Source organism: Microcaecilia unicolor, chromosome 2, assembly GCF_901765095.1.
Source record: "Microcaecilia unicolor chromosome 2, aMicUni1.1, whole genome shotgun sequence".
NCBI classification, from domain to species: Eukaryota; Metazoa; Chordata; class Amphibia; order Gymnophiona; family Siphonopidae; genus Microcaecilia; species Microcaecilia unicolor.
The window spans coordinates 406939735-406967605 of NC_044032.1; the positions used below are offsets into that span (position 1 = coordinate 406939735).

At 42.6% G+C, this 27871-nt stretch overlaps 1 protein-coding gene across 1 annotated transcript in view; it reads left to right on the forward strand.

Annotated features, from left to right (window-relative positions):
• Window positions 1-27871, forward strand: part of LOC115462111 (E3 ISG15--protein ligase HERC5-like) — a 178594-nt gene that overhangs the window by 22434 nt on the left and 128289 nt on the right. Inside the window, exons 3-8 of the mRNA XM_030192148.1 lie at window positions 3459-3535; window positions 6346-6567; window positions 17145-17236; window positions 22611-22741; window positions 25012-25136; window positions 25642-25730. Of these exons, the coding sequence (XP_030048008.1) occupies window positions 3459-3535; window positions 6346-6567; window positions 17145-17236; window positions 22611-22741; window positions 25012-25136; window positions 25642-25730 (736 nt within the window). The remainder of the gene's footprint in view (window positions 1-3458; window positions 3536-6345; window positions 6568-17144; window positions 17237-22610; window positions 22742-25011; window positions 25137-25641; window positions 25731-27871) is intronic.

Sequence of the window (27871 nt, forward strand, 5' to 3'; positions counted from 1 at the left end):
CACATGATAGGGGGGAGGGGGGTCCGGCTGCCTGACCTAAGGGTATACAATGTTGCGGCACTTCTCCGTTGGATTCATGAGCTTTACTCGGGGGGCCAATTTTTTTGCCCCAGCTAATTTTTGGAGTAGTTGGTGTTTGTGGTATTAGAGCCCTGGCGTTCTCGGGTCTTGGGTGGACTGCGGGGAAATCCGTTCTTGGGGGCTTTGCGCAAGTACTGGATATGGTGGAGGAGCCATGGAGGAGAAGTGGGAGCGACTCCCTTCCTCACTCTAATGGGCAATCCTGACTTCCCTGCAGGTAGGAATTCTGTAATTTTTCAACAGTGGGTGAGGGGAAGTTGCAGATTCCTGGGCCATCTAAGACTATTGGGGGGCACATGTTTTCCCTCTTTTGATCAAGTCAGATGTGCGTGGACCATCCCCAATTCCCAATTTTTTGCCTACCTTCAAGTCAGGGATTATGCTCCATTCACTGAGCGGCGACAGAAGGCGCAGGTAACTTTCTCACAGCTAGACCAGGTTTTTCTACATCTACCCTCTAAATTAAATAAACTTTCCCAATGGTACTAAATGATCAGGGATACTAGGAAGGCCCCCTGTTTGAGGAAGCTTGCAGGGGAGTGGGGTATGGATTTGGTGGAAGACATATCGGAATCCCAGTTGGAAGCTGCATTTGAGGCAGTGGCGTAGCCAGACCTGAGATTTTGGGTGGGCCCAGAGCTAATATGGGTGGGCACTGTGTGTATAGTAGTGTTTCTTGTGATACTACAAAATAATGCCTTAGAATGCCCTTGATAATGGATTTCTAAGTAGTCTGTCCAACAGCTGCCCTAAATCAACATAACCACATACATATTTAATGGAAAATTTGATATTTTTAAATATGATTACATTATCCCATATCTTAAAATTGACCATGCAAAAGTCTACTACAGTGGCAAACATCTCAACACACATGGCATGATCCTGCAATATAATTCAAAGGAGAAATGTATTCAAATTCTGGTAGCACCTCAATAATTGCAATACAAAATCCCTTCACTGCCAGGTACTTTGTGAAGTAACACTAAAGGCTGCAAAGAAGCTCCTTAACACCAATTCTGAACACGTTTACCAACAACAGTACTTTTATAAAGGCAGAGGTGAATATACATAGCAGCAATACATTCCATTGGAAAATTCAGATGTCAGATTCATACCACACAAACTACATGCCAGCAGAATCTCTCACCTCAGTCACATGCAGAACACATACTAACCTCAATTACAGAAAAGAGGACCAAAAATTAAAAATTGTCCTGTAGCATGGCATCAGCCCTTCTCTGCCCTTCCCTACCCCCCCAAATCCATCCCCATAGCGCAGCATCAGCTCTATCCTTCCCTTCCCCACCATCTAACCCTTCATTTTTTCTAGCAAAATAGGTGCCGGTACTCAAATGTAAGGCCACTGAGGGACCCACTCACAATAGCCAGACCCCCTGCAACCAGTCACAGAACCTATGACAAGGCAGAATTGGTGTGTAGAGCCTCAGCTCTTTCATTAAAACTTGGGGACCATGGGTCAATTTTAGCAGGTACTCAGTACCCCCAAGTACCCCCTCAAAAAAATCCCTGATATATATTCCATCATCTTTATAACACCAGGCTTCCCAAGGTAGATTACAACAACAGTTAAGATGAACCCATCAGAAAACAGGATATCCTCACTGAAATTTGGCCATCTGTATTGTATACAGTGTATTTATTTTATTTTTAGTGTACAAAAATGAGCACAAAATACAGAGTTTAAAATTGCAGTTTCTACCAGCTATAATAATTTTAAAGATGTTTTAGTGATATTCAATTGTTATTTCAAGATATTTATACCTATATGGGAAGCTTTCAAATAAATTAAAAAGCTGTCCAATAAGTAAAAAAAAACCAAAAACTTTTGACCTCCACATTTTAAGGCACTACATATCCAATTGAAACAGCTTTAGACTTGTTACATTACAGATGGACAAACAGTAAAGAACGACAACGTGGATGCAGCAGCTCATAAGTTTGCTTCCTTTGGTTTGAGTGTACTAGAGGAGATGAGAGCTATGTGGGGGAGTGAAAACAGAGATTAACTTGGCTTCCTTGCTTACCGTGGATTAGATCGCTTGGTCCCGACTCCTGAGTCTCCCGACGGTCACGGACAGTGTCCATTGACTGCTGCCGCGTCCTGCAAGTTGGATTAGAGTAGGCGGGATGTGGCAGGCAGCAGAAGGACCCCGACGCCCGGACGCCGGCATCCTCTCCCCACTGCCTGCAGGTACGACGGTTCGGTCCGGACTCCGGAGGACTGCGGGGGGGGGGGGGGGGGGGGGGATGAGGTTGAGGGAGGGAGGAGCGGATGCGAGAGGGAAACTGAAAACGGACAAAAAGTTCAACGGAAGGGCGGGAACGGCAGCAACAATTCTTTCCAGAAGCCGAGGGTGCGCTTCTAGCAAGTTCAGCCCAGCAGTCCTGCCTCTTCTAAGGTAAACTTCCGGGCTGGGCAGGGTCACAAAAGACTGGGTGAGCCTGAGCCAAGATTGGGCGGGCCTGTGCCCACCCAGGCCCACCCGTAGCTACGCCCCTGGTTTGAGGACTTATATAAAGTGACTCCCAACGCAGCATTACAGGATATTCAGTATAAAATTTTGCACAGAGTTCACATCACTAGGCACAAAGGTAGGATTATGGGCTTATGGGAGGATGACACCTGTGTGAAATGTGGGGCCAAACCAGGCACTTTCCTTCATTCTTTCATGGAATGTCCCACGCTAATTTCTGGTTTAAAGTTCTAGGAGTAATTGAATCTATAGTACAATACCCATTTGACTGGGCATACACTGTAGTGTTGATGGAAAGCAGGACTCCGTTGACTGCAAGGGGAATGGGAGAGGCGCAGTGTAAATTTATCCTGCTGGCCACTCTGCTTGCTAAAAAATGTATTTTACGATCTTGGGTTGACTCAATGCCTCTATCAACAGCTGTATGGCACAACCTCATATATAAAATGGCATAGTGGTTAGCCGTTTCTCTCAAATTCTCTATTCCACTGCAACAGCGTTGCTATCGTGATATGTGGAATAGATATGTTTCTTTATATCTGGTGGAGAAGGTGGTAGAGGAGCTGCATAATTAACTGTGTCTCTGGACGGGTAATAGGGGAGGGGGAGGGTGGAAGGGCAGAATCTCTCACTAAAAAAATGGGCTAAGGATCTGTTGATACTGTTCCGGTTAATTGTTCTAGTCTTTTTATTCTATTTCTTGTTTGAGAATTGTATGAGGTCTGTTCCCCACTGCTATGTGAATGTGTATTCTACAATTTTGGGAACACCCTCTATGTAGTTGTTGTTAACTAATCTTTGGCTTAATAAAGATACTTTAAAAAAAAAGAAGCCTAGTAAAAATCCCTGCTATATCTGTTTGCAATTGTATTCCTGCAGCCTACAGAAAAGCTTATATGAGAAATGCATAATCCAAGTATCCTGTGGAGAACATCATTCTTTGGCACTGTCAAAAGGTAAGCACCTCATTTTAATTGTTTATAGTTCTGTTATTTAAGAACTGTCAGAATTTTTCTGCAAAGTAAAAATATATAATAATAAAAGTATATAAAAAGACTCAAACCAATTGAGAGGGAGGTGACTAAAATGTTATGGGTCTTATGCCAAAAGATGTATAAGAAGAGACTTGAAAGACCTGCATATGTATATAGGGTTACCATATGGCTCCAGAAAAAGGAGGACGGATTGAGCTAGCCGGGTTTTACTTCCATTGCTTTCCATTGAAAGCAATGGAAGTAAAACCCGGCTGGCTCAATTACTTCCATTGAAAGCAATGGAAGTAAAACCCGGCTGGCTCAATTACTTCCAATGAAAGCAATGGAAGTAAAACCCGGCTGGCTCAATCCGTCCTCCTTTTTCTGGAGCCATATGGTAACCCTATATGTATACCCTAGGTTCTCAACCTAGTCCTCAGGACACACCAGCCAGTCAGGTTTTCAGGATACCCACAATCAATATGCATGAGACAGATCTGCATGCATTACCTCCATTGTATGCAAATCAGTCTCATGCATATTCATTGTGGGTAGCCTGAAAACCTGACTAGCTGAGTGCGTCCAGAGGACTGGGTTGAGGGTTCTCAACCCAGTCTTCGGGACACACTCAGTCAGTCAGGTTTTCAAGATGTCCACAATGAATTTTTATTTTTTTTATTTTTTTCTTACATTTGTACCCCGCACTTTCCCACTCATAGCAGGTTCAATGTGGCTTACATATTATATACAGGTACTTATTTGTACCTGGGGCAATGGAGGGTTAAGTTCTTGTGCCTGCAGTGGGAATCGAACCCAGTTCCCCAGGACCAAAGTCCACCACTCTAACCACTAGGCCACTCCTCCACTGTATGCAGATTCATCTCATGCATATTCATTGTGGGCATCCTGAAAACATGATTGGTTAAATGTATCCTGAGGACTGGGTTCCTGCCCTAGAGGAAAGGGGGGGGGAAGGTTAGGGGAGATATACAGAGGCTTACAAAGTATTAATATGCAAACAAATCTTTTCCAGAGACAGGGAAGTGGTAGAACCTACATGACTCGCATGGAGGTTGCAGGGCGGTAGAGTTTGGAATAATATCAGAAAATACTTTTTCGCAGAGAGGGTGGTAGATGCCTGGAATACCCTCCCAGAGGTGGTGGTGGTAGAAACAACAAACAGAGTGCACAAGATGGTCGTTCAACTCTAATTGCAGAAGGGGAAGGGATGTCCATGTCCAAAAAGATGGACTTCCATACTTAGACCTGGTACTTGACACGGCCAGGTTACAGAAAGATCCTATGATTGAACAATTGTCTTCTGGAGAGAGTAAAGGAAGTCACAGTAGCCATTTTTATGTTCCTGGAGAGCTCACAATTTAAAAAAGAAAAGGAAAGTACAGATAGCTGTAGTAGGATTTGAACTTGTGACCTCTAGATCTGTGCTCTGGTTCTCAGCTGGCTGTTCTAACCATTAGGCTACTCTTCCATATGGATGTCTATGTGGCCATTTTATAATATGGATAGTCTTATGCTGCCACAAAATGGTCCATGTCCCCTGTTTTGCCATGTTCATAGTTTGGACCTTTCCATTTGTAAAACGGATGTTCATGCTGGACATGGGCAGCAGTTGGACATCCATTTCTCACGTACTTTAGAACAGACTGTATGTCAGATCCTGTTGTAAAATACATGAGACAGGAATATCCATATCTGAGGTACTGACTTGATGATCGTTGGACGTCCTTTCTAAAATCTGCCTCATAATATCTTAAATACTAAGGTCGGCATCTTGAACTTGAGGTGCACAATTGATCACACGCCATTGAAAGATTCATATTATTGCTCAGTTTCCTTACATCTGCTTCTCAGGAGGAAAGGGCTAGAATGATCTTAAGGTCAGACAGTTGGTCATAAGGGCCACAAACAGTTCAGGTGGTCAGGATAGTTAGGTTAAGGGTAGGCACTCTACTCCTCAAAACCAACCAACTGGCCAGTTTTTCTAGACAACACACATTAATATGCACAGAAAATTCAAAAAAATATCCCCACTTAAGGTTTCTCCTTTCCAACCTAACTCTGCCCCCTTTCCCTCATGGGTAAAAGTATATTTACACGCACCGAGGATGGAAGGGGGAAATTTTTAGAGCACATGTGTACAAGGTAAGCGTGCTTACTAACAGACCTTTGGAAATTGCCCTCTGCATACAAGTCTTATTCAAGCAGTAGTTACAGGAGGGCAGTTTTCAAAAACATTTTGGTGGGTAAAGCAATGTCTTCATTCCGAGTTATTTGAAAACTGCCATCCTGTGCATGTGTAAAAGTATTTGCATTTTTTGACACTGCACATACTCTACCTGCATTGGGACAAGGATTGAAGTATGCAACAGGCACATCTGTATTTGCAAAAGTCATTTTTGGTCAGAAAAAGTACCCACAGATAATGAAGGTGCAAAGTTCTGCAGATATTCTTTTTCTTCTTTTAAAAGGGAAAGTGCACACTTTGTTAAAGAAAGAAGACAGGTCTTTCTAATCCTGAAGCAAACCTCTTGGCAAATAATTCCAACATAAAGCACTGTGAATGAAAAAGCTCACCTATAGGTCTCTTCTCACTTTTCCTCTGGTGGAGGTATCGGATCACAAAGCTGACGAAAACATTTTGTGAAAAAAGTTTCAAGGTTAAAAATGGTTTATTTTAAGTAGTCTTTAACAAAACATTTTGATGCAGCTAAAGCTGTTTGTGGTCCCCATGACCAGCTGTCTTAATTGTTTTTTTTAATTTGTGCTTTCAGATGGACAGCTGTTTGCTTGGGGGGAGAACACACATGGCCAGTTAGGGCTGGGGGACTGGTGTTCCCTACAGCCCAAACCAAAGCTGGTGAAGGGTCTCCAAAGCAGCCCTTTGGCACAAATTACTGCAGGCAGGGAACACAGCATCGCTCTGTCCATTTCAGGCGCAGTTTACTCCTGGGGGCGGAACAGTATGGGACAGCTGGGACTTGGCCACACCAACAGTAAGTGAAAAGACAACTGACTGTAGATGTACCATGAGGAGTTTTTATCTTGCTCTGGCTTTATCTGTAGAGATAATTGCTAGACATTTTAAAGAAGAACGCACTCTATGCCATCCTTTCAGTGGAATGTGTAACTGTGCAAGCGTATGTGACCATCTCTGGGAAAAGGTGACTTAGGTAGCAGATCCAAAACATTGAGAGTGGCCAGTTTTTCGTCATGGGTCCATAAGCAATCTGAAAAAGTTACGTGTGAACGTCTGTAACTTTTTTAATGCTTTCATTTAAAAGGATGGGGCTTTGGACTGTTGTATTGCAAATTCTTTGCTCTAACAGAATTAATTAAAACTTAATTTTTTTGTTTCTGGTGAAGTTGGTGATCTTTTCTGAGGGTCAACATTATTTTCACAATGTTATATGTTTATCTTATTGTGATCTTATAAACAGCTTTATTAGCATATGATTAATGGTTCACGAGATATGAAAGACAGAGGAAGTTTCTAATTTTATTCTGTTATTTATAGTCCACCTTATTTTCATTGATATTGAAGACAGATAATAGTATAAAAATTTCCACATACCTGAAAGGAAATACAATTACAAAGTTAAATAAAATTAAGCATTTACGATGATTCATCATCAAGTGTAGAAAATAAGTAGGTCTTTAGGAAGGTAATCTTGAATTTGCCTAATTTGAGTTGAGAAGGGAAAATGGTAAAACTAGAGGACATTAGAGTAATATCAGATGGCAACCCTGGCTGTATCAACTAAGGCCGGTTCTGGGCTGGCTTGTATGAGTCCTGCTTATAGCAATCCGGTTTAGGATGGGCCGGAGAGATCTTTGATGCAAACTCCAGTAATTTGGAACATGAGGACAATGTCAGGCAGACTTTTACATCTGTGTCCCACAAATGAGAAGACGGATTCGGAGAGCCTGGAGTGGGCTTTGACGGCAACTCCAGTAGTTGGAGCATAAGGACAGAGCTGGGCGGACTTCTATGGTGTATGTCCCAGAAACACCAAAGAAAGACCATGATCAAGTATGTAACATCATGTTCATTGTTGATTTAATCTTGAATTGATAATGAATGGGACTGTTGGGCAGACTGGATGGACCATTCAGGTCTGTATCTGCCGGCACTTACTATGTTACTATGAGATATTATTCCAAAAGTTTGGGTCCTTGATAAGAAGAAAAATATTTTAATATTAGTTTCAATTTGTTATCCTTCATGGAAGAATAACCTAATTTTAAAATTGTAGAGAATTAAGAATTTGAACAATAAATAAAAATAATTGATAATTGTGTAAACTAAGTGGATTCATACCGTATAATGATTTAAACACTAAGCAAGCTATTTTAAATTGAATTTGCAGCGGTATAAACATTTCAACAAGAAAGATGCTCATTCAAATTTAGGCAAACTGAAAATCAATCTTGCTACTGTATTTTGAAGCAACTCTAATCTATTTTGCAACTTAATCAAGATGCCATTATAAAGAGAATTGCAGTAGTCTAATTGAGAAAGTAAGATGGATTGCATTATAGTTCTAAAACTATCCTGGTTCAATGAGGAGCATACTGCTTGAAGTTGTCTTAATCGAAAGGAAACATTTTTAACCAAGTCATGGTTTTTTTTTTGCTTCTTTTTTTCTTAACCAAGTTGTTTATTTGGGCTCCAAAAGTAAGTTTGGAATCAAGAAATAACACCTTGGATTTATTTTCAATTAGTAGAACTTCTCCAGTACCCAAAGTTATTTTTCTTAATTATAGAATCAAAAATTCCCAACCAGACTGCTTTTGTGTTTTGTTTGTTTAATTAAAGGAAGTTATTACTTGTCTAAAAATTAGATGTTAGTTTTTAGAAAATACTATCTAGAACTGGTTAAATGAATAAATAAATACTATATATCATTTGTAAAGGAAAGGACAGAGGCCTCCAATCTGGACAATGTAGTGCCCTCGTAACACCTCTGAACTTAAATAGATGTTAAACAATAGTGACAAAAGCTGGAAACCCTGGGGAATACCATATGAAGTTTGCCATGAGGATGATATAGTATTTTTCGTACATACACTATACTTGTTTTTAAACCTCCAAACCAATTAAACATGCAGCCAGTGATACCAAATTCTTTATGAGGTGTATTTTACTACTACTATAAATCATTTTCAAAGCATTTGGACTTGCAAAGTTACATAGAGGGGCATAATCGAACGCGAACGCCCATCTTCATGGGCGTCTATCTCCTAGGACGGGTACATGAAGGGGCGGGCCAGATCGTATTTTGGAAAAAGATGGGCGTCCATCTTTTTTTTCGATAATACGATTTGTGCCGGGCAAATGCATCGGATTTGAGCGGATTTGAGCTGGGCGTTATCGTTTTTCAGCGATAATGGAAACCGAAGGCACCCAGCTCAAAAACGAACACATCCAAGGCATTTGGTCGTGGGAGGGGCCAGGATTCGTAGTGCACTGGTCCCCCTCACATGCCAGGACACCAACCGGGCACCCTAGGGGGCACTTGTAACAATTACAAAAAAAAAATTAAAATACCTCCCAAGTCCATAGCTCCCTTACCTTGGGTGCTGAGCCCCCCAAATCCCCCCCCCAAAAACCCACTGCCCACAACTCTACACCATTACCATAGCACTTATGGCTGAGTAGGGGGCACCTAGATGTGGGTACAGTGGGTTTTGGGGGCGGTTTGGAGGGCTCCCATTTACCAGCACAAGTGTAGCAGGTGGGGGGGATGGGCCTGGGTCCACCTGGCTGAAGTCCAGTGCACCCACTAACAACTGCTCCAGGGACCTGCATACTGCTGTGATGGAGCTGGGTATGACATTTGAGGCTGGCATACAGGCTGGAAAAAAAAGTTTTTAAAGTTCTTTTTTTTTGGTGGGAGGGGTTAATGACCACTGGGGGAGTCAGGGGAGGTCACCCCCGATTCCCTACGGTGGTCATCTGGGCAGTTGGGGCACTTTTTGGGGACTTGTTCATGAGAAAAAGGGTCCAGAAAAATTGACCCAAATTCTCGCTTCTGGCGCCCTTCTTTTTTCGATTATCGGCCAAGGGCGCCCATCTCTCCTCGGCCGATAAACATGCCCCAGTCCCGCCTTCACCACGCCTCCGACACGCCCCCGTCAACTTTGTCCGTTCCCACGACAGATTGCAGTTGGAGACGCCCAAAATCGACTTTCGTTTATACCGATTTGGGCGCCCACGGGAGAAAGGCGCCTATCTCCCGATTTGGGTCGAAATATGGGAGTCTTTCTCTTTCGAAAATAAGCTGGATAGTAACCTTTGGAACTTTGTAAATCTAAGTGCTTTGAAAATGAACCCCTGCGTCTATGAAGTAATAGGGAATTATCTATTTAGGTCAAAAGCCATGGAAATGTCAAATTGTTCTCGAATCTGTTGACCTTGACTTAAATATTTCCTGATTTCATCTATCAATATAAGTAAAAGTGATTCAGTACTATGCATAGGTCTAAATCCGGGCTGAGTATGATGTAATCAATCGTAAGAAAAAAGGAAATACTAAACCTGTTTGGTAACAGTAAATTCTAAAAGTTTTGCCAGCCAAGATAGGCTAGAGACTGGTCTGTAGTTCTTTACTATAATAAGATCTGCTCCAATTGATTTAGGAATAGGAGTTCAGTACAATACTAGGTATCCCATCAGGATGATAACCTTTTTGTAATGTTTCGTTAACAAAGTTTTTTAACCAGAGAAGAATGTCTGACAGAATATTCTTTAATAGAAATGATGAACAGATATCCAGTGCACATGAGAACATTTATTTAAAACTACAGAGACCCATCTGAATGTGACTAGAGTAAACTTGTTCCAGATCCTGTCCCCGGGATGAAATCTCCTGTTTGATCTATGGGCAATACAGTAGTTGACTAATTTGAAACATTTGATATAAAGGATTGTCTAATCTTGTTAACTTTAGATTGAAAGACATTTGCAAGATCTTCTACATTAGGTTGCAAGACATCTGGGATTGAAAGAACATTATCTGGATCCCAGCCATCTTTCGTAATGTTCATGCAAAATACTGAAGATATCTCGTAGGCTACAGTTCTCATTTAAATCTCCAATCAAAAGACACACATCTTTGGGAATCCTTTCCAACAGCTTGTGTAGAAGGTGTGGATGTAGGAAAAGATAATGTTTGGGGGAAAGTGGAAAGTGTGGGTGTATATGGGGGATTTGTATGTAGAGGTTCTGTGAGAGAGTATATGGTGAGTTGTGGTGGGTGTGTATAAAGAGCATGTATCCAGTGACTAGATATATGTGTGTGTGTGAACGGATTCTGTATATGAAGGATGTGGAGTTTGTGTTTTGGGAGGTGTGTGTGAGGAATGTATGTACAGTGGTGGAAATAAGTATTTGATCCCTTGCTGATTTTGTAAGTTTGCCCACTGACAAAGACATGAGCAGCCCATAATTGAAGGGTAGGTTATTGGTAACAGTGAGAGATAGCACATCACAAATTAAATCCGGAAAATCACATTGTGGAAAGTATATGAATTTATTTGCATTCTGCAGAGGGAAATAAGTATTTAATCCCTCTGGCGAACAAGACCTAATACTTGGTGGCAAAACCCTTGTTGGCAAGCACAGCGGTCAGACGTCTTCTGTAGTTGATGATGAGGTTTGCACACATGTCAGGAGGAATTTTGGTCCACTCCTCTTTGCAGATCATCTCTAAATCATTAAGAGTTCTGGGCTGTCGCTTGGCAACTCGCAGCTTCAGCTCCCTCCATAAGTTTTCAATGGGATTAAGGTCTGGTGACTGGCTAGGCCACTCCATGACCCTAATGTGCTTCTTCCTGAGCCACTCCTTTGTTGCCTTGGCTGTATGTTTTGGGTCATTGTCGTGCTGGAAGACCCAGCCACGACCCATTTTTAAGGCCCTGGCGGAGGGAAGGAGGTTGTCACTCAGAATTGTACGGTACATGGCCCCATCCATTCTCCCATTGATGCGGTGAAGTAGTCCTGTGCCCTTAGCAGAGAAACACCCCCAAAACATAACATTTCCACCTCCATGCTTGACAGTGGGGACGGTGTTCTTTGGGTCATAGGCAGCATTTCTCTTCCTCCAAACACGGCGAGTTGAGTTCATGCCAAAGAGCTCAATTTTTATCTCATCTGACCACAGCACCTTCTCCCAATCACTCTCGGCATCATCCAGGTGTTCACTGGCAAACTTCAGACGGGCCGTCACATGTGCCTTCCGGAGCAGGGGGACCTTGCGGGCACTGCAGGATTGCAATCCGTTATGTCGTAATGTGTTACCAATGGTTTTCGTGGTGACAGTGGTCCCAGCTGCCTTGAGATCATTGACAAGTTCCCCCCTTGTAGTTGTAGGCTGATTTCTAACCTTCCTCATGATCAAGGATACCCCACGAGGTGAGATTTTGCGTGGAGCCCCAGATCTTTGTCGATTGACAGTCATTTTGTACTTCTTCCATTTTCTTACTATGGCACCAACAGTTGTCTCCTTCTCGCCCAGCGTCTTACTGATGGTTTTGTAGCCCATTCCAGCCTTGTGCAGGTGTATGATCTTGTCCCTGACATCCTTAGACAGCTCCTTGCTCTTGGCCATTTTGTAGAGGTTAGAGTCTGACTGATTCACTGAGTCTGTGGACAGGTGTCTTTCATACAGGTGACCATTGCCGACAGCTGTCTGTCATGCAGGTAACGAGTTGATTTGGAGCATCTACCTGGTCTGTAGGGGCCAGATCTCTTACTGGTTGGTGGGGGATCAAATACTTATTTCCCTCTGCAGAATGCAAATAAATTCATATACTTTCCACAATGTGATTTTCCGGATTTAATTTGTGATGTGCTATCTCTCACTGTTACCAATAACCTACCCTTCAATTATGGGCTGCTCATGTCTTTGTCAGTGGGCAAACTTACAAAATCAGCAAGGGATCAAATACTTATTTCCACCACTGTATGTGTGGAGTTGTATATGTTGGATGGGTGGGGGTGGGTGCATGTACAAGTATGACTGGGAAGACAGGATAAGCCCCTGTTCCATATCTCTTATCTTTCTATATGTGCTGGAACAAAAAGCATTTTCAAAACTTATGGGTCAGCACTTGCTGGCATGTAATGTCCATGAGAGACACCATTTCCAGTAGCCTGCAGAGGATTTATTTGAGCTTCCGGATGGTTCAGTTCTGCTTATGCTCCTCTCCAAGATCTGGTGACAGCAGCACTAAACTATAGATATTGGTGGAAAGAATGATTAATTGTGAGAGTGTGAGGGAATGATAGGGGGAGGTATGCATATCTGCCTGTGTGTCTGGGTTGTATTAGACGGCCATGTGAATTGAGAAGCTGTGTCAGTTTTTTCCTCTGTAGGGTCTATAGATACGGTTTTGTGCAGGTGTACTGAGTGCATGTGAAGAAGTTGCTACCTAACTGAAGGTGTAAGCCGAGTCTCTAAAGCGATCTGCTGCCTACCCGAAAGTGTAGGCTGAGTTTCCAAAGCGATCCACTGCCTACCTGAAGGTGTAGGCCAAGTTTCCAAAGCAATCTGCCACCTACTTGAAGGTGTAGGCCGATTCCAAAGCAATCTGCCGCCGATACTCCAGCTGGAGTTGTTTCATGGTCATCCTCAAAAGGTTTGTTCATGTCCCCAAGAGACCTCTCACTGCAAAAAGAGGAGATATCGGCCTTTTCCTCCCTGGGTTCCTTGATCAAGGCGAGTTCCAGAATCCTCCCTACTGCCTTGGGCTTCCTGGCCTTTAACTGGGACCAAAGGAGAGGTCAACACCGAGTTCGTAGGCCTATCAAATCATATGTAGATCAGATTTTCAGTTCCACTTCTCAACGTTCTTTGGTTCAGGGAATAGTCTCGGCAACTTTGGAATGGGTTTAGTGTTAGCCTGCCACCACCCACATAGCCATCCTGTTTGGCTACTACCACCAGAGCAGGTTCCCTGATTGTCACCCTAACTATCTTAAGGGCGACTGTGAAGAATCAGTGTGTTTTAAGCCTGTAAAATGTATTAGATATTTTCCTGTTTTAATTATGTCCTGAAGTGTGTTTCTCTAGTTTGGCCAGCAGGTGGTGCATGTTTTATGTTAAAGCTGTTATAGAAAAGAGCGTGCCCTCTTTTAGTTTCACTTAGTAAAGAAGTGAATCTACAGTACTGTGAGCAGTATACTTTTAAAACTTGTTGACTGGGCTCTGATTGGCCTGGAGTTTGAAATTACCCAGCAATTGTTGCTGGTTGTTGTTTCAATTTCAGCCGGGAGAAGAGAAAAAGAGAGAGCTCTTTGCTGAAGCCCTATAAAAAAACAGTTATATTTGATAACTGGTGAACAGCTATATATGTCCTGATCTCCCCAGGTACTTCGTAGGAAGTAACAAAATGTTTAGTTAGTGTTGTTATTGATCCATATTTCAGTTACCTGTTATTGTTTGAGTCCACTTTTTTTTTGTTAATTGTTCAAGTGTGACAATAAACCTGTTTCGTTTGTTGACTCTGCCTGTCTAGACTTATAAAGAATCCTGGTGGGTTGTGTGTTGGGTCTGTGAGTGCTTTCTGGGAACTGTGGGATCACTGGGAGTGTGGCCCCAGTAACCTAGAAATCATGGGGGATAATTTGAGAGTAGAGACTCGCCCAGAGGTGGTTGTGATCCAGTCTTTGGGAGGAGGGTGCTAGTGTAGAGCACAAACAACAGATGCAGGCGGACCTGATCTGTGCTGGGGATAGACCCTCTAAGTGGCTGCGGGGTAACCCCAGGCAGGTGGCTAGGTATTTTGTGGTAGGGGCTATACCTAAGTTGTCTGTCGATGAGCACTCTTAAGAGAGTCTGACCGGGACTGGGGGCTCCCCTTCCCTAGTGATGGGACATACACCATGTCATAGGGCAGCAGTGTGTCCGTGTGGAGGTGAGATGTATATTTATAGGTAGGAGGTGTGGGTGTAGGGGTTGTGTAGTACTGAAGATGTATTTTTGCACCAACTGCTTTAGTTGTTTTTCCCTGTCTCCATCTGCCTATAATAGCAGGGTGTAGGGCTTTTTTGAATGGAATAGTGTTCAGAATTCTCTAGCTTCTAATAGTTTGTCATAGAAAACAATGGGGATTTTTTTTTTGGAGGGCTGATTCTCTGATGGTGCTAATATGATATTTCTGGTTTTCAAATTTGTACGACATATTCACATGTTCTTCCTGCATGCCAAGTTTGGTGAATTTCCATCCCTTTTATGGAGTCAGCATACCTACAGAGAAAAGGACTTCAACCCATTTTACATAATTCTTTCCAACATTCCATTTGTTGGAGAGCATAAAAAAGTACAGCAGTTTACTGGACAGGACATGAATTTATATTATCCCTAATTATTATATAAGTGCCCCCAAGTTGTAGTCATGTGAACCTGAAGTTCAAAGGTTTAGATGAAGACTGACAACCTTTTACCATTTCGACGTAACTAAATCAAATAACAGTTCAAAGTTTAACAGCAATTTTTAAAATGTCATAAGTTTCATAAAGGAAATATTCAGATTAGCATACTTTGGGGGGAAAAATCTTTAAAGCTTGCATTATGGAGAAGGAGAGTACAGCTTATTAAATGAGAGTGAGCAAAAAATATATCTAAGTGAGGCATCCAGACTCCAGAGAATTAAAGCAGTAAAAATTGACAACCAAAAGAAAGGAGCAGCCTTTTTCTGTTTAAAAATTTTTTTCCAAGTGAGAAGGGTCACAGAAAACATATCTACCACCTCGGTATGTTACAGGACACCAAGGAAAACATAAAAAGTGTATCGCCCCCCCAGACGTAAAACTTGAGCTTAAGCTGAAGAAAATCTTCTGTGTGCCTGAATGAAGTAAAGTAACTTTCTGGCCATAAAGCACAGAATCTTAGCAAAACAAACTTTCATAGTGTTAGAAGCTATAGAATGCTGACAACCATTCCATTCCAAAAGCCCCCTACATCTTACTATTACAGGCAGATGGAGACAGGGAAAAATAATGAAAGCAGCTGGTGAAGGATGGTGCCAAAACACTTCCTGCTTGGACAGGTTCAGCTTCAGTAGCTGGAGAACAAGACCAGTGCCGGGCAGACTTCTACGGTCTGTGCCCTGAAATTGACAAGATCAAATCAAGATCAAGTATACATATGTAGTATCGCATCATACCTTATGCTATGAGTTCACCTAGTTGGGCAGACTGAATGGACCATACAGATCTGTATCTGCCGTCATCTACTATGTTACTATGCTATCAGCTTCCACAGCTAGAGAGACCAGAAGAGTAGCCCTAGTAGGTATTTCATACATTGAAGATGCCAGGGAATTAGTAAGATCTAAAGTAGTAGAAGAATCCATTATCTGGGCTTCCTTGGTCTGTCCAAGTGTAAGAACTCTAGGGAGAACATCATACATTTTAGGTACATAAGTACATAAGTAATGCCACACTGGGAAAAGACCAAGGGTCCATCGAGCCCAGCATCCTGTCCACGACAGCGGCCAATTCAGGCCAAGAGCACCTGGCAAGCTTCCCAAATGTACAAACATTCTATACATGTTATTCCCGGAATTGTGGATTTTTCCCAAGTCCATTTAGTAGCGGTTTATGGACTTGTCCTTTAGGAAACCGTCTAACCTCTTTTTAAACTCTGCCAAGCTAACCGCCTTCACCACGTTCTCTGGCAATGAATTCCAGAGTTTAATTATGCGTTGGGTGAAGAAAAAGTTTCTCCGATTTGTTTTAAATTTACTACACTGTAGTTTCATCGCATGCCCCTTAGTCCTAGTATTTTTGGAAAGCGTGAACAGACGCTTCACATCCACCTGTTCCACTCCACTCATTTTATAAACCTCTATCATGTCTCCCCTCAGCTGTCTCTTCTCCAAGCTGAAATAAAATCCAGATATGATTAGTAGCATTTGCCTGAACTAATTTTTTGGTAGGGCCCAAAATTAGCACGGGTGGGCATGAGGCATTGTTGATTTGAGACCACCTCCTCTTCTATTATTGGCCTGGGTTATGGCTGCTGACTAGATGGATCTGTTAAATGGTTATTGACACCTCTGAGTAGGGTGGATTTGGGAGGGTTTGGAGAAGATAGGGGGAAGGGGGTTTGTGGGTGGGGATGTTTCACTAAAGTGTATTCAGCAACCTCTGAGCTTGGTGTCGATGTGGCTATAAGAGTGCAGGCTACAGAGGAGGTCTTCTGTTAAACTGGGAAGAGGCTCCATATTTGCACAATTGACTATGGGGAGTAAGGGGTGATATCGGGGAGGAACGTGGAGGATGGGATGGAGGGATAAAATGAAAAACTTGTAGTTGCTTAGTGATTGTGTTTGGTTGTTGATATTCTGTTTTTGGTTAATAAAGAAATGTAAATGTTTATTGATCTGAAAAATGTCTTAGCTGTGAAATTGCTGTGCTCCAGAATGATGATTTTCATGATTCTATGATGTGCAGTTCTCCATTCATACATTGACACAGTGAGATGTCATTACTGCTGTATGTGCTTTGAGTTTAGCTATTGCCTATCAATATATGTTCCTGATTATTTCCCCCTCCCCATTCTAGGTCAATGTTGCCCAACTCTTGTTGCATCCTTGGAACATAAGAGAACGGTATTTGTCTCCTGTGGGGAATCACACACTGCGGTTCTTACAAAGGTTGGCATATGTTTGTGAGGAGTCCAGCATGCTGGAGATTGATGCCTATCTCTTCAGAGACTGCAGTAAAAGATCATACAGTATGATGAAGACAACATTAGATGGAACTTCTGATTCAAAGAGAGAGCATCATAGTTCAGATACACACCTGTGGGGACCATAGTCATTATAGATGTAATTTCCAGTCTTGCTGGGTAAATTGCATCCCCACACCTCCCACCCCTGCCATCTTAGTAACCAACGTTTAGACATCTAGGGCAAACTGAGCACTGCCAGATTAACATGTACTAAAACTTGGACACGGGTATCCAGAAATATTTAGCGGCACTATCTGGTTAAGTGCTACTGAATATCCCCTCTAACCACCTATGCTAAAACCGGGTCTGGGGGTACAGATAAGGCCGAGTGGAAACTTAGCTGGTTAACAGCGATTTTCAGTCCACTAACAGGCTAATTAACTGCATAAAGTTAGAAAAGCTGTCTTAAGCAGCGAGTTAACTGAGCACCAGTTTAAATATCAGCTGGTGCCCAGTTAACTTCCTGGTTGGCAGTCATACCCATCCTGGGAGCTGCACATGTCCTGGATTGAATATCTGGAGTTCATGCAGCCCACGGCCAGAAACGGCTTTCTAGTAGGCTGAATATTGACCCCTTAAATCATTACTTTTCTTAGCCTAGAGGTAAAGATCTCTAGTTTGTGGGCAGCCTGTTGAACACCATTTTAGGTAAGATGCACCCCTTCCAATTTATTATTCAAGTTGAAGGCCAAGTGTTTGTGGAAGCCTCAATCATTCTCACATCTTGATGTTCTAAATAGTTAGCTATTTTGACATTGAATGGCACTAAAAATGCATGTACAAGGTTGAATACCACTTGAAGATAAAAGATTTATTTTATTTATTTATTTATTTATTTATTTGTTACATTTATATCCCACATTTTCCCACCTATTTGTAGGCTCAGTGTGGCTTACATAGTACCGGAGAGGCGTTACAGACTCCGGTGTAAACAAATTCAAAGTGATGTTGTGGTAAGATAAAGTTCATGTGGCACAGCCACACTAGGGAATCGTACAACGGAAAAGTTGTGTTTTGTCCATTACGTTCTTTAGTTTTGCTGTGTTGCAGAGATCAGGCATTTATATTGGATCGGTAGGGTATGCCTTTTTAAACAGGTTAGTTTTTAGTGTTTTCCAGAAGCTTAGGTGGTTGTTTGTAGTTTTCAAGGCTTTTGGTAATGCGTTCCACAGTTGTGTGCTTATGTAGGAAAAACTGGACGCGTAAGTTGATTTGTATTTGAGTCCTTTGCAGCTTGGGTAGGTCAGATTTAGGTATGTTCATGTTGATTCAGTTGTGTTTCTAGTTGGTAGGTCGATCAAGTCTGTCATGTATCCCGGAGCTTCAATGTAGATAATTTTGTGAACCAGAGTGCAGATTTTGAAAGCAATGCGTTCTTTGATTGGGAGCCAGTGTAGTTTTTCGCGAAGGGGTTTTGCACTTTCAAATTGCGTTTTTCAGAAGATAAGCCTAGCTGCCGTGTTTTGAGTAGTCTGAAGTTTCTTTAAGGTTTGTTCTTTGCATCCCGCATTCCATTGCAGTAGTCTATGGCTTAGTACCATTGATTGTATCAGGTTGCGAAATGTTCCCTTCGGGAAGAATTGTTTCACACGTTTGAGTTTCCACATCGAGTGGAACATTTTCTTTGTTGTGGATGTCACTTGGCTCTCTAGTGTTGAGTTGCGGTCCATTGTAACGCTGAGGATTTTCAGGCTGTCTGAGATAGGGAGGGTGTAATCTGGGGTGTTGATAATTGTGGGGTTATCCATGCTGTATAGGGATGAGAGGATGAGACTGTGTGTTTTTTCTTTGTTTAGTTTTAGTTGAAATGCATTTGCCCAAGAGTCCATGATGTTCAAGCTGATCTTGATTTCGTTAGTGATTTCTGTCAGTTTAGATTTGTAAGGAATGAATATTGTGACATCGTCTGCATAGATGAAACAATTAAGGTTGGATAAGGACTTGGCTAGTGGGGTCATCATTAGGTTGAAGAGGATCGGTGAAAGCGGTGATCCTTGTGGTACTCCGCAGTCAGCTTTCCACAGTGATGATATGTTCGAGTTTGATTTTACTTGATATGTTCTTGTGGTTAGGAAACCCTTGATCCAGCTAAGTATGTTTCCACCAATCCCGAACGTATCTAGTAATCTTATTAATATATTGTGGTTTACCATGTCGAATGCACTAGACATGTCGAATTGGAGGAGAAGGATGTTTTTGCCTATTGCTATTTCCTGCTTGAATTTGGTTAGGAGAGTGAGTAGTACTGTTTCTGTGCTGTGGAGGGGGCAAAAACCTGACTGTGATTCATGTAATATTGAGAATTTGTTTATATAATCTGTAAGTTGTTTGGCTACCATGCTTTCCATCAGTTTGACTGACAACGGGATGGATGCTACTGGACGGTAGTTACTTTTAAAACTAGTGATTTCATTTGTTTTTTTCTTGGTGTCTTTTGGTATCGGAGTGAGTAGGATATTGCCATTTTCCTTAGGGAAGAGACCTTGCTGAAGCATGTAGTTTAGGTGGGATGTGAGGTCTGCTATGAAGCGGTCAGGGGCGGATTTCATTAGGTAGTTGGGACAGGTATCTAGTTTACAGTGAGTGTTGGAGAACCTGTTGATCGCCTGTGCAACTGCATCGAAGGTAAGGAGGGTAAATTTTAACCAGGTTCAGTCAGCCGGGTATTCTCCAGTGGTTGGGTCCAACTCATTAAGGAAGATTTCGATGTCAGTGTTGTCCTGCGGTAGCATGTTGCATAGGTTTGCAATTTTTTCATTGAAATACTTAGCAAGTTTGTCTGCAGATGGGATGTCTATATTCGATGAAGTGACGAAGTTGGTGTCTAGGAGTTTGTTCACGAGTTGGTATAATTTCTTTGTGTCTTTGTAATCTGTCCCTATTTTAGTTTTATAGTATGATCTTTTGGTCTGTCTTATTGCGTATTTGTATTTTCTTTGTGATTGTTTCCATGTGTTGAGTGTGTGTTCGTCTTTTGTTTTTCTCCATGCTCGTTCGCGTTTCCAGGATTGAGTTTTTAGCTTTTTCAGTTCATCATTGAACCATGGTATCGAGTTATGCTTACGTGAAGTTCTTGTTCATAAGGGTCCTATTTCATCTAGTATGCATTTGCATCTTTTATCCCATTCCACGAGGTAATATATGGAGTCTGTTTGTGCTGTCCATTCATTGTTGTATATCTGTTGCCAGAATGTTTTCGTGTCTACTTGACCTCTTGTGCTGTAGGATTTGGTGTAATCCCTTCTTCCGCCAGTGTAGGGATAAATTTAATTTGTAGTGATCAGGCCAGGGTGTTTCTGTCCATTTAATATCTGTTATTATTAGGTTCTGGTCTGTTGAAAGTTTGTGTGAGATAAGATCAAGTGTGTGCCCTTGGACGTGGGTTGCTTGCATTTGTGGCCATTTGAGATCCTATAGGTGGAGGAATTCCTTACATTCTCGTGTGTGTGTTGAGTTTGGGTCTTCTGAGTGAAGGTTGATGTCTCCTAATACTAGTACATTTGAGTTGGTTACACATGTGTTTGAAATGAAGCCCATGAAGTTAGTCTGACCTTCTTTCCAATTACCTGGAGGTCTGTAAAACAAGACACAATTCAAATGATCGCGTAGGGGTTTTGTTGTGGTTTCTGATTGAGGCAATTTCAAGTTGAGGTGTCATGGACTCAGCAGTGGTTTCGGTGGTAAAGTGGGATCGATAGATTAGTGCTATTCCTCCGCCTCTCTTTTCCTTTCTGGTCCAGTTTGTGATTTTGTATCCTGGAGGCACAGGTCTAGGATTATGGGGTCCTTTTGGTTGTGGATCTAGGTTTCATTGATGAAGAGTAGGTCAAGGTCTTCTGCCATGATCCAGTCTGTTAGTATTGCTGTTTTGTTTACAGCGGATCTGGCGTTGATGTAGCCCACTTGGATTGTTTGGAATGGGTCTTCTGCGTCTGGTGTTGTGTGGACTTTTATTAGTTGTCGTTTCTTTGTTGAGGTGAGTTTGTTTGGACCCTTCTTTGCATTCTGTGGTGGTTGTCCGCATGTTGGTGTTTAAGTTGTTGTCAGTTTGATGAGGTGTGGTGTATCTGATCAATCTTTTATGATTTTATAGTATGTGTATAATGTTACTTTCTGCAAGTGGGGTGGTTAGTGTTAAGTGGATCAGTGTTAAGGAGTAGATTATTAGGAGTAGTTTGAAGGTATTCATTTTAGTTTCTTTTCGCTGTGGGCTACTAATAAGACCGAGTTTTGATGACTGGATGTGTGATAAGGCAATACATAAGTACAATTTGAAATAAAAAGAAAACCAAAGAATAAAAAATGAGACAAAAATATCCAAGCACCCAATATATCAGTGGATGAGGAGAAAATCCAAGACATTCAAAAAAATATACTTTAAATGTTTGAAGTTACTTAGGGACCCTTTTACTAAGGCACGTACAACGCACGTCAAATTAGAACTACCACCCGGCTACCACATGCCTCGGGCAGTAATTCTAATTTTTATGTGCATCCGATACGCGCATCAGAAAATATTCGTTATTTTCTATTGCGTGGTGCTAACTGGGGGTAATCGGCAGTGTATGCTCGCTGCAATTATCACCCGAGACCTTACTACTACTACTATTTAGCATTTCTATAGCGCTACAAGGCGTACGACCTTACTGCTAAGTCAGTGGGTGGCATTAAGGTCTCAGGCCCAAAATGGACGCACGATGAAAATTGGATTTGCGCACGTGCAATACATGTGCCTACACCAGCGCAGGTCATTTTTCGGCGCATCTTAATAAAAGGGCCCTTTAAAATAGAGCAGTGACAAAGAGCTAAGTCCTATGCAGTGGTGTTCCTAGGTTGGCTGCCACCTGAGACGGATCACCGCTGCACCCCCCCCCCCCCCCGGCGCATCACCTTTACCCTCCCCCACAAGTGCATTGCTGTTACCTCCCCGGAACAGGAAGTAACATCAGAAGGAGCAGGGAACCAGTGGACCCGGCAGCAGTATAGCTGCTCCCTGCACCCCCTTGCAGCGTGCATGCGGGGCAGACCGCCTCCATCACCCCTCCCTTGGTACTCCACTGGTCTTATGAGTTTAGTTACTACAGAATAATGAAATGCATTATTACAGCAGAGAGCATAACAAGTGGAAGACATATCATAGACAGAATTTTCACAGTATCTCCAAATGTATTCCGTTTATGCTGTATACTTTGTTTACTCTTTAATGTTACATTCATTGATGGATTCAGTCTTATGACTGAAGATTTGCTGAAAAGTGGAAATTGAGTTTGATTTGCTTTTCTCCCTTCATTGCCCAGGATGGACAGTTGATGACTTTCGGAGCTGGAGGCTGTGGGCAGCTGGGCCACAATTCCAAAAAGAATGAGCTGCATCCTCGTCTGGTGGCCGAGCTGTTTGGCGTCCGGGTGTCTCAGGTGGCCTGCGGAAGGTGAGCCATCCCAGCACCTGCCAGTTTTGTCGTTGTGAGCAGGGCTTCTGGGAAGTTCAGTAGGGAGAGTTTATGATCCAAGATAATAAAGTGGAAGTGACCAACTTCAGGCAAATGTTCTTTTCACATTGTAAATTAAAGTCATTAAACAAGTTGTAGGTGATGCTTTTTTACTGAACTAATGCCTTTGTGACTAGCTTTTGAGATTTACCTTTCCTTCATCAGATTAAAGCTACATGAACCAAGAGGGATGTTTGGATATGTGAGTCACCGGTTGCATTTCAGTGAAAGGGTAGGAGAGGGGGGTGATATGTTAGCAGAATTGTGAGAAGACTGATAGAGGGGCCATTGCTGAAAGGGTTTTGTGCAGAAGATAACACTACACATTGCCATGCATTAGACAGCAATGCACAGCATATTAAAATCAATGGTAATAAAGCTATTAGCTATTCAGCCCCAAGGCAGAGAAGTGTGTGGGAAGCTTTAAGGCTGAGCACTAAGCCGGAGCCTTAGTACAATGTTCGAGGAGGCATAGAAGGGCTAGCCCATTCTTCTACTGTAGTGACACCTAGTGGCTGATTTTTAGGGTGCAGGTGCTGAGAGTTTTCAAAAGAGCAGGGGTTTCGGCCAAAGACCTTCATGGAAACAGCAAGGCTGTAGATCAGGGGTAAAACCCCCCTACATGGTGGTGAATGAAGGTGTGTGGTGCCATAGCCCAAATAAAGGCTGGTCTGATTTGAGCTGGAAATCCAAAGGAGCAGGCGGAAAGTGCCAAGTTATCTCTCCTGCCTTACCTCCCAACATAGCTTGCTCTTTAATGTGAGAAGTGAGAAGAGGTGCAAAAATGCAGAGTGTATTAGAGATGACACCCGTGGAGGGGCATAATCGAACGGGGCGCCCAGGTTTTGCTGAGGGCATCCTCGGGAAGGGGCGGGGAAACCCGTATTATCGAAACAAGATGGGTGTCCATCTTTCGTTTCGATAATATGGTCGGGGACGCCCAAATCTTAACATTTAGGTTGGCCTTAGAGATGGTCGGCCTTAGAGATGGTTGTCCCCGGTTTTCAGCGATAATGGAAACCGAGGGCACCCATCTCAGAAACGACCAAATCCAAGCCATTTGGTCGTGGGAGGAGCCAGCATTCGTAGTGCATTGGTCCCCCTCACATGCTAGGACACCAACCGGGCACCCTAGGGGGCACTGCAGTGGACTTCAGAAATTGCTCCCAGGTGCATAGCTCCCTTACCTTGGGTGCTGAGCCCCCCAAAACCCCCTCCCCACAACTGTACAACACTACCATAGCCCTAAGAGGTGAAGGGGGGCACCTAGATGTGGGTACAATGGGTTTCTGGTGGGTTTTGGAGGGCTCACATTTACCACCACAAGTGTAACAGGTAGGGGGGGATGGGCCTGGGTCTGCCTGCCTGAAGTGCACTGCACCCACTAAAACTGCTCCAGGGACCTGCATACTGCTGTCAGGGAGCTGGGCATGACATTTGAGGCTGGCAAAAAATATTTTTAAAGTTTTTTTAGGGTGAGGGGGTTAGTGACCACTGGGGGAGTAAGGGGAGGTGATCCCCAATTCCCTCCGGTGGTCATCTGGTCAGTTCTGGCACCTTTTTGAGGCTTGGTCGCAAGAAAAAATGGACCAAGTAAAGTCAGCCAAGTGCTCGTCAGGGACGCCCTTCTTTTTTCCATTATTGGCCGAGGATGCTCATATGTTAAGCACGCCCCAGTCCCGCCTTCGCTATGCTTCCGACACACCCCCATGAACTTTGGTCGTCACTGTGACGGAAAGCAGTTGAGGACGCCCAAAATCGGCTTTCGATTATGCCGATTTGAGCGACCCTGGGAGAAGGATTCCCATCTCCCGATTTGTGTCGAAAGATGGGCGCCCTTCTCTTTCAAAAATAAGCCTGTTAGGGGGCCTGCGAACTGCTGCCACTCTTCTCACGTGGTGATCTGATTTCCTGAAGCTATCTTCATCCCCCTGGGCAGGTGACAGCTATGTATTAATCTATAGATACAGAGACAGATATCTAGGTGTATTAGTCTTTATTACTGCTATCATTCACCTTTAGTTCCTGTTGCTGTGAAGGATTATGAAGAACATTTTTTCCAACCTGCATTCCAAAAGACATCCATATTTATACTATGAGATTGGACTATGTACATTGCACACTTGAATTCGCAGAATCCAAACTAGATATTACTAATGGTCAGTTGTGTCATCACCTTCACTTATTTCTGTTGTTCCTTCCCTTTACAGGTCTCACACGCTTGCCTATGTTCCTTCTTTAGCAAAAGTGTATTCTTTTGGTGCCGGAGAACAGGGGCAGCTGGGAAATGGGTCAAACCATGAGCAGCTGATTCCACTTCCTATGAAATTACCTGGTATGCTAGTTTCCATGCTGGTGTGAACACACTAAAATTCGGTTATTTCACTGGAGCACAACAGATGTTTGTCTTGTGCTTGCCAAATCTGGATCAGAGCTTTCCAAACCTATCCTGCTGTCCCCACACTTAGACGGGTTTTCAGACTGTCCCCAGGGAATATGCATAGAACAGAGGCCAGGGTTAAGACGGGTTGGCTGAAATTCCCACGTATTCTTAATTCTATATGCCAGGCCCTTGCAAAGTGCATGGGGCGGGGGGGAAATTCTCCTCAACACATATTTCTGGGGCATTTTCAAAGGGAAGCTGTTTGGAGTGTCCACAATGTGCACTCCAGAATTGGATCTCTAAAAATTTCCTAATAAAGAATTGCAAGAACAAATAGTATTTAAGAAGTGAAAGTGTAGAAAAATGCACAGGAGTGCAGAGAAGTCTGCAAAATTCCCTTTTGGGTGGGCATGGTGTCCCTGCTAATCTTTACTGATGTGTTCGTTCTTTTCCCTAGATAGTGTTCCGTGTACCTCTGAAGACCTTAATATTGTTGCTGATGGAGACCAGAGTATCGTGTTCTGCCGAGCAGAGGAGCAAGATAAGGTATTTAACAGACCAGTCTAGGACCTTAGGACAGTGATGAATTAACACCGAGGCCAAGCTACCCCACAGCTTAATGTACAGCATAAACCAGATCTATCATTCCGTCGTGAGAGATAGAACTTCAGTTTCTCAAAGAGCATGGCAGGGTTAAATTTAGCTGCCAGTTCTTCTAGGGCTGATGCTGTCTTTAGATTACTATGCATAGAAACCTGTATTGTCTATGATTACTAGTCTTGTAGTATTTTAATTGATTTTCTATTTTATTTTGCTTAGGGATATAGATAAAATGCAAGATACCAAATATGAAAATTAAAACAAAGAAAGCCTTCTGAGCCAAGTGCCCCCCAAAAGGCAACCTTACCAGTTGCTTCACTGTACACACAAGTTCTCTGGCCCTCCACTTGCTCACAGATTGCTGCTGTCTCCTGAACACTGGTGCAGAGAACAGCAACAAAAATGATAAAGGGGATGGGACGACTTCCCTATGATGAAAGGCTGAAGCGGCTAGGGCTCTTCAACTTGGAGAAAAGACGGCTGAGAGGACATATGATAGAGGTCTATAGAATAATGAGTGGATTGGAACGGGTAGATGTGAAGCGTCTGTTTACACTTTCCAAAAATACTAGGACTAGGGAGCGTGCGATGAAGCTACAATGAAGTAAATTTAAAACGAATCAGAGAAAATATTCACTCAACGTGTAATTGAACTCTGGAATTCGTTGCTAGAGAATGTGATAAAGGTGGTTAGCTTAGCAGAGTTTAAAAAAGGTTTGGACAGCTTCCTAAAGGAAAAGTCCATAGACCATTATTAAATTGGACTTGGGGAAAATCCACTATTTCTGGGATAAGCAGCATAAAATGTTTTGTACTTTTTTGGGATCTTGCCCAGGCATTTGTGACCTGGATTGGCCACTGTTGGAAACAGGATGCTGGGCTTGATGGACATTTGGTCTGTCCCAGTATGGCAATACTTATGTACTTATGGTACCCCATACAGCTTCATTACGTGAGGACTGGCTGGGTTAATCTTGTCTACCACGAAACTGTCAGCTGGTTCACGTGTGTTGAAATTGCTTGTGGTACCAGCGTTTGGAAGCAATTTTCACAAAAGCATGCTTGTTGTTGAATAGATAACAAAATATAGCCTTTTTGTTTCAAACTTTTCTCAGCACTGTATCTCTCTTGGAAAATAAATGCATTTACCTCTGCATGTTCAGGGTTCGCAGGGGATAGCAGGGTTTGGAAAGCACTGAGGAGCATTTTGCTGGATAGAAGCCTTGGCCTTATGGTGGAGAGGAGTGTATTCATAAGAATGATTTCTAAACTTCCAAATTGCCAGTTGTTGCTAATTTCCACTTGCTTTTATGCAACAGTCAGCGCTTTGCATTTGTCTCTATCTTCAGATACCTTAAGTTGTCTTAAGCCTGTAAGATTTAACAAAACCAACTGCTACAATATGCAAACAACACAACAAAACTTTCCACAAAATAACTGAACGGTACTACAATATGCAAACAGCCATTAAATATATTTTCAAAAAGCGGGATACGCTAGAGGTGTGTTTAAATTAGGTTCAGCTCCTGTTCCTCTCTGTTCTGTCAGTTCACGTGAAAATTATATGCAGTGTGGTTGCCATGTTAGCCCTCTTTAAAGATAATAAATAGAAACAAAATTAAAAAAAAAAAAGGAAAATAAGATAATAGTCCATCATCATATTTTTCTTTTTGTTTTATTTCTGTTAATTACCTAAAATGAAATGTGGCATTGTCTGTATTTGACTTTCTATCACAGGTTAAACTTAATGAAACAAGAAAGACAGGCACCACTGAAAAAAATTTTTTAAGCCCTTTCAAGAGATTTTAGGATGCCCAAAGAGAAGCCTGCATCCCTTCTCAGCAGCTTTTTGACGCTCCTTATCTCATTAACAGATATATTTTATTTACAGCACAACTTGCGGAGGAGTGGCCTAGTGGTTAGGGTGGTGGACTCTGGTCCTGGGGAACTGAGGAGCTGAGTTTGATTCCCACTTCAGGCACAGGCAGCTCCTTGTGACTCTGGGCAAGTCACTTAACCCTCCATTGCCCCATGTAAGCCGCATTGAGCCTGCCATTAGTGGGAAAGCGCGGGGTACAAATGTAACA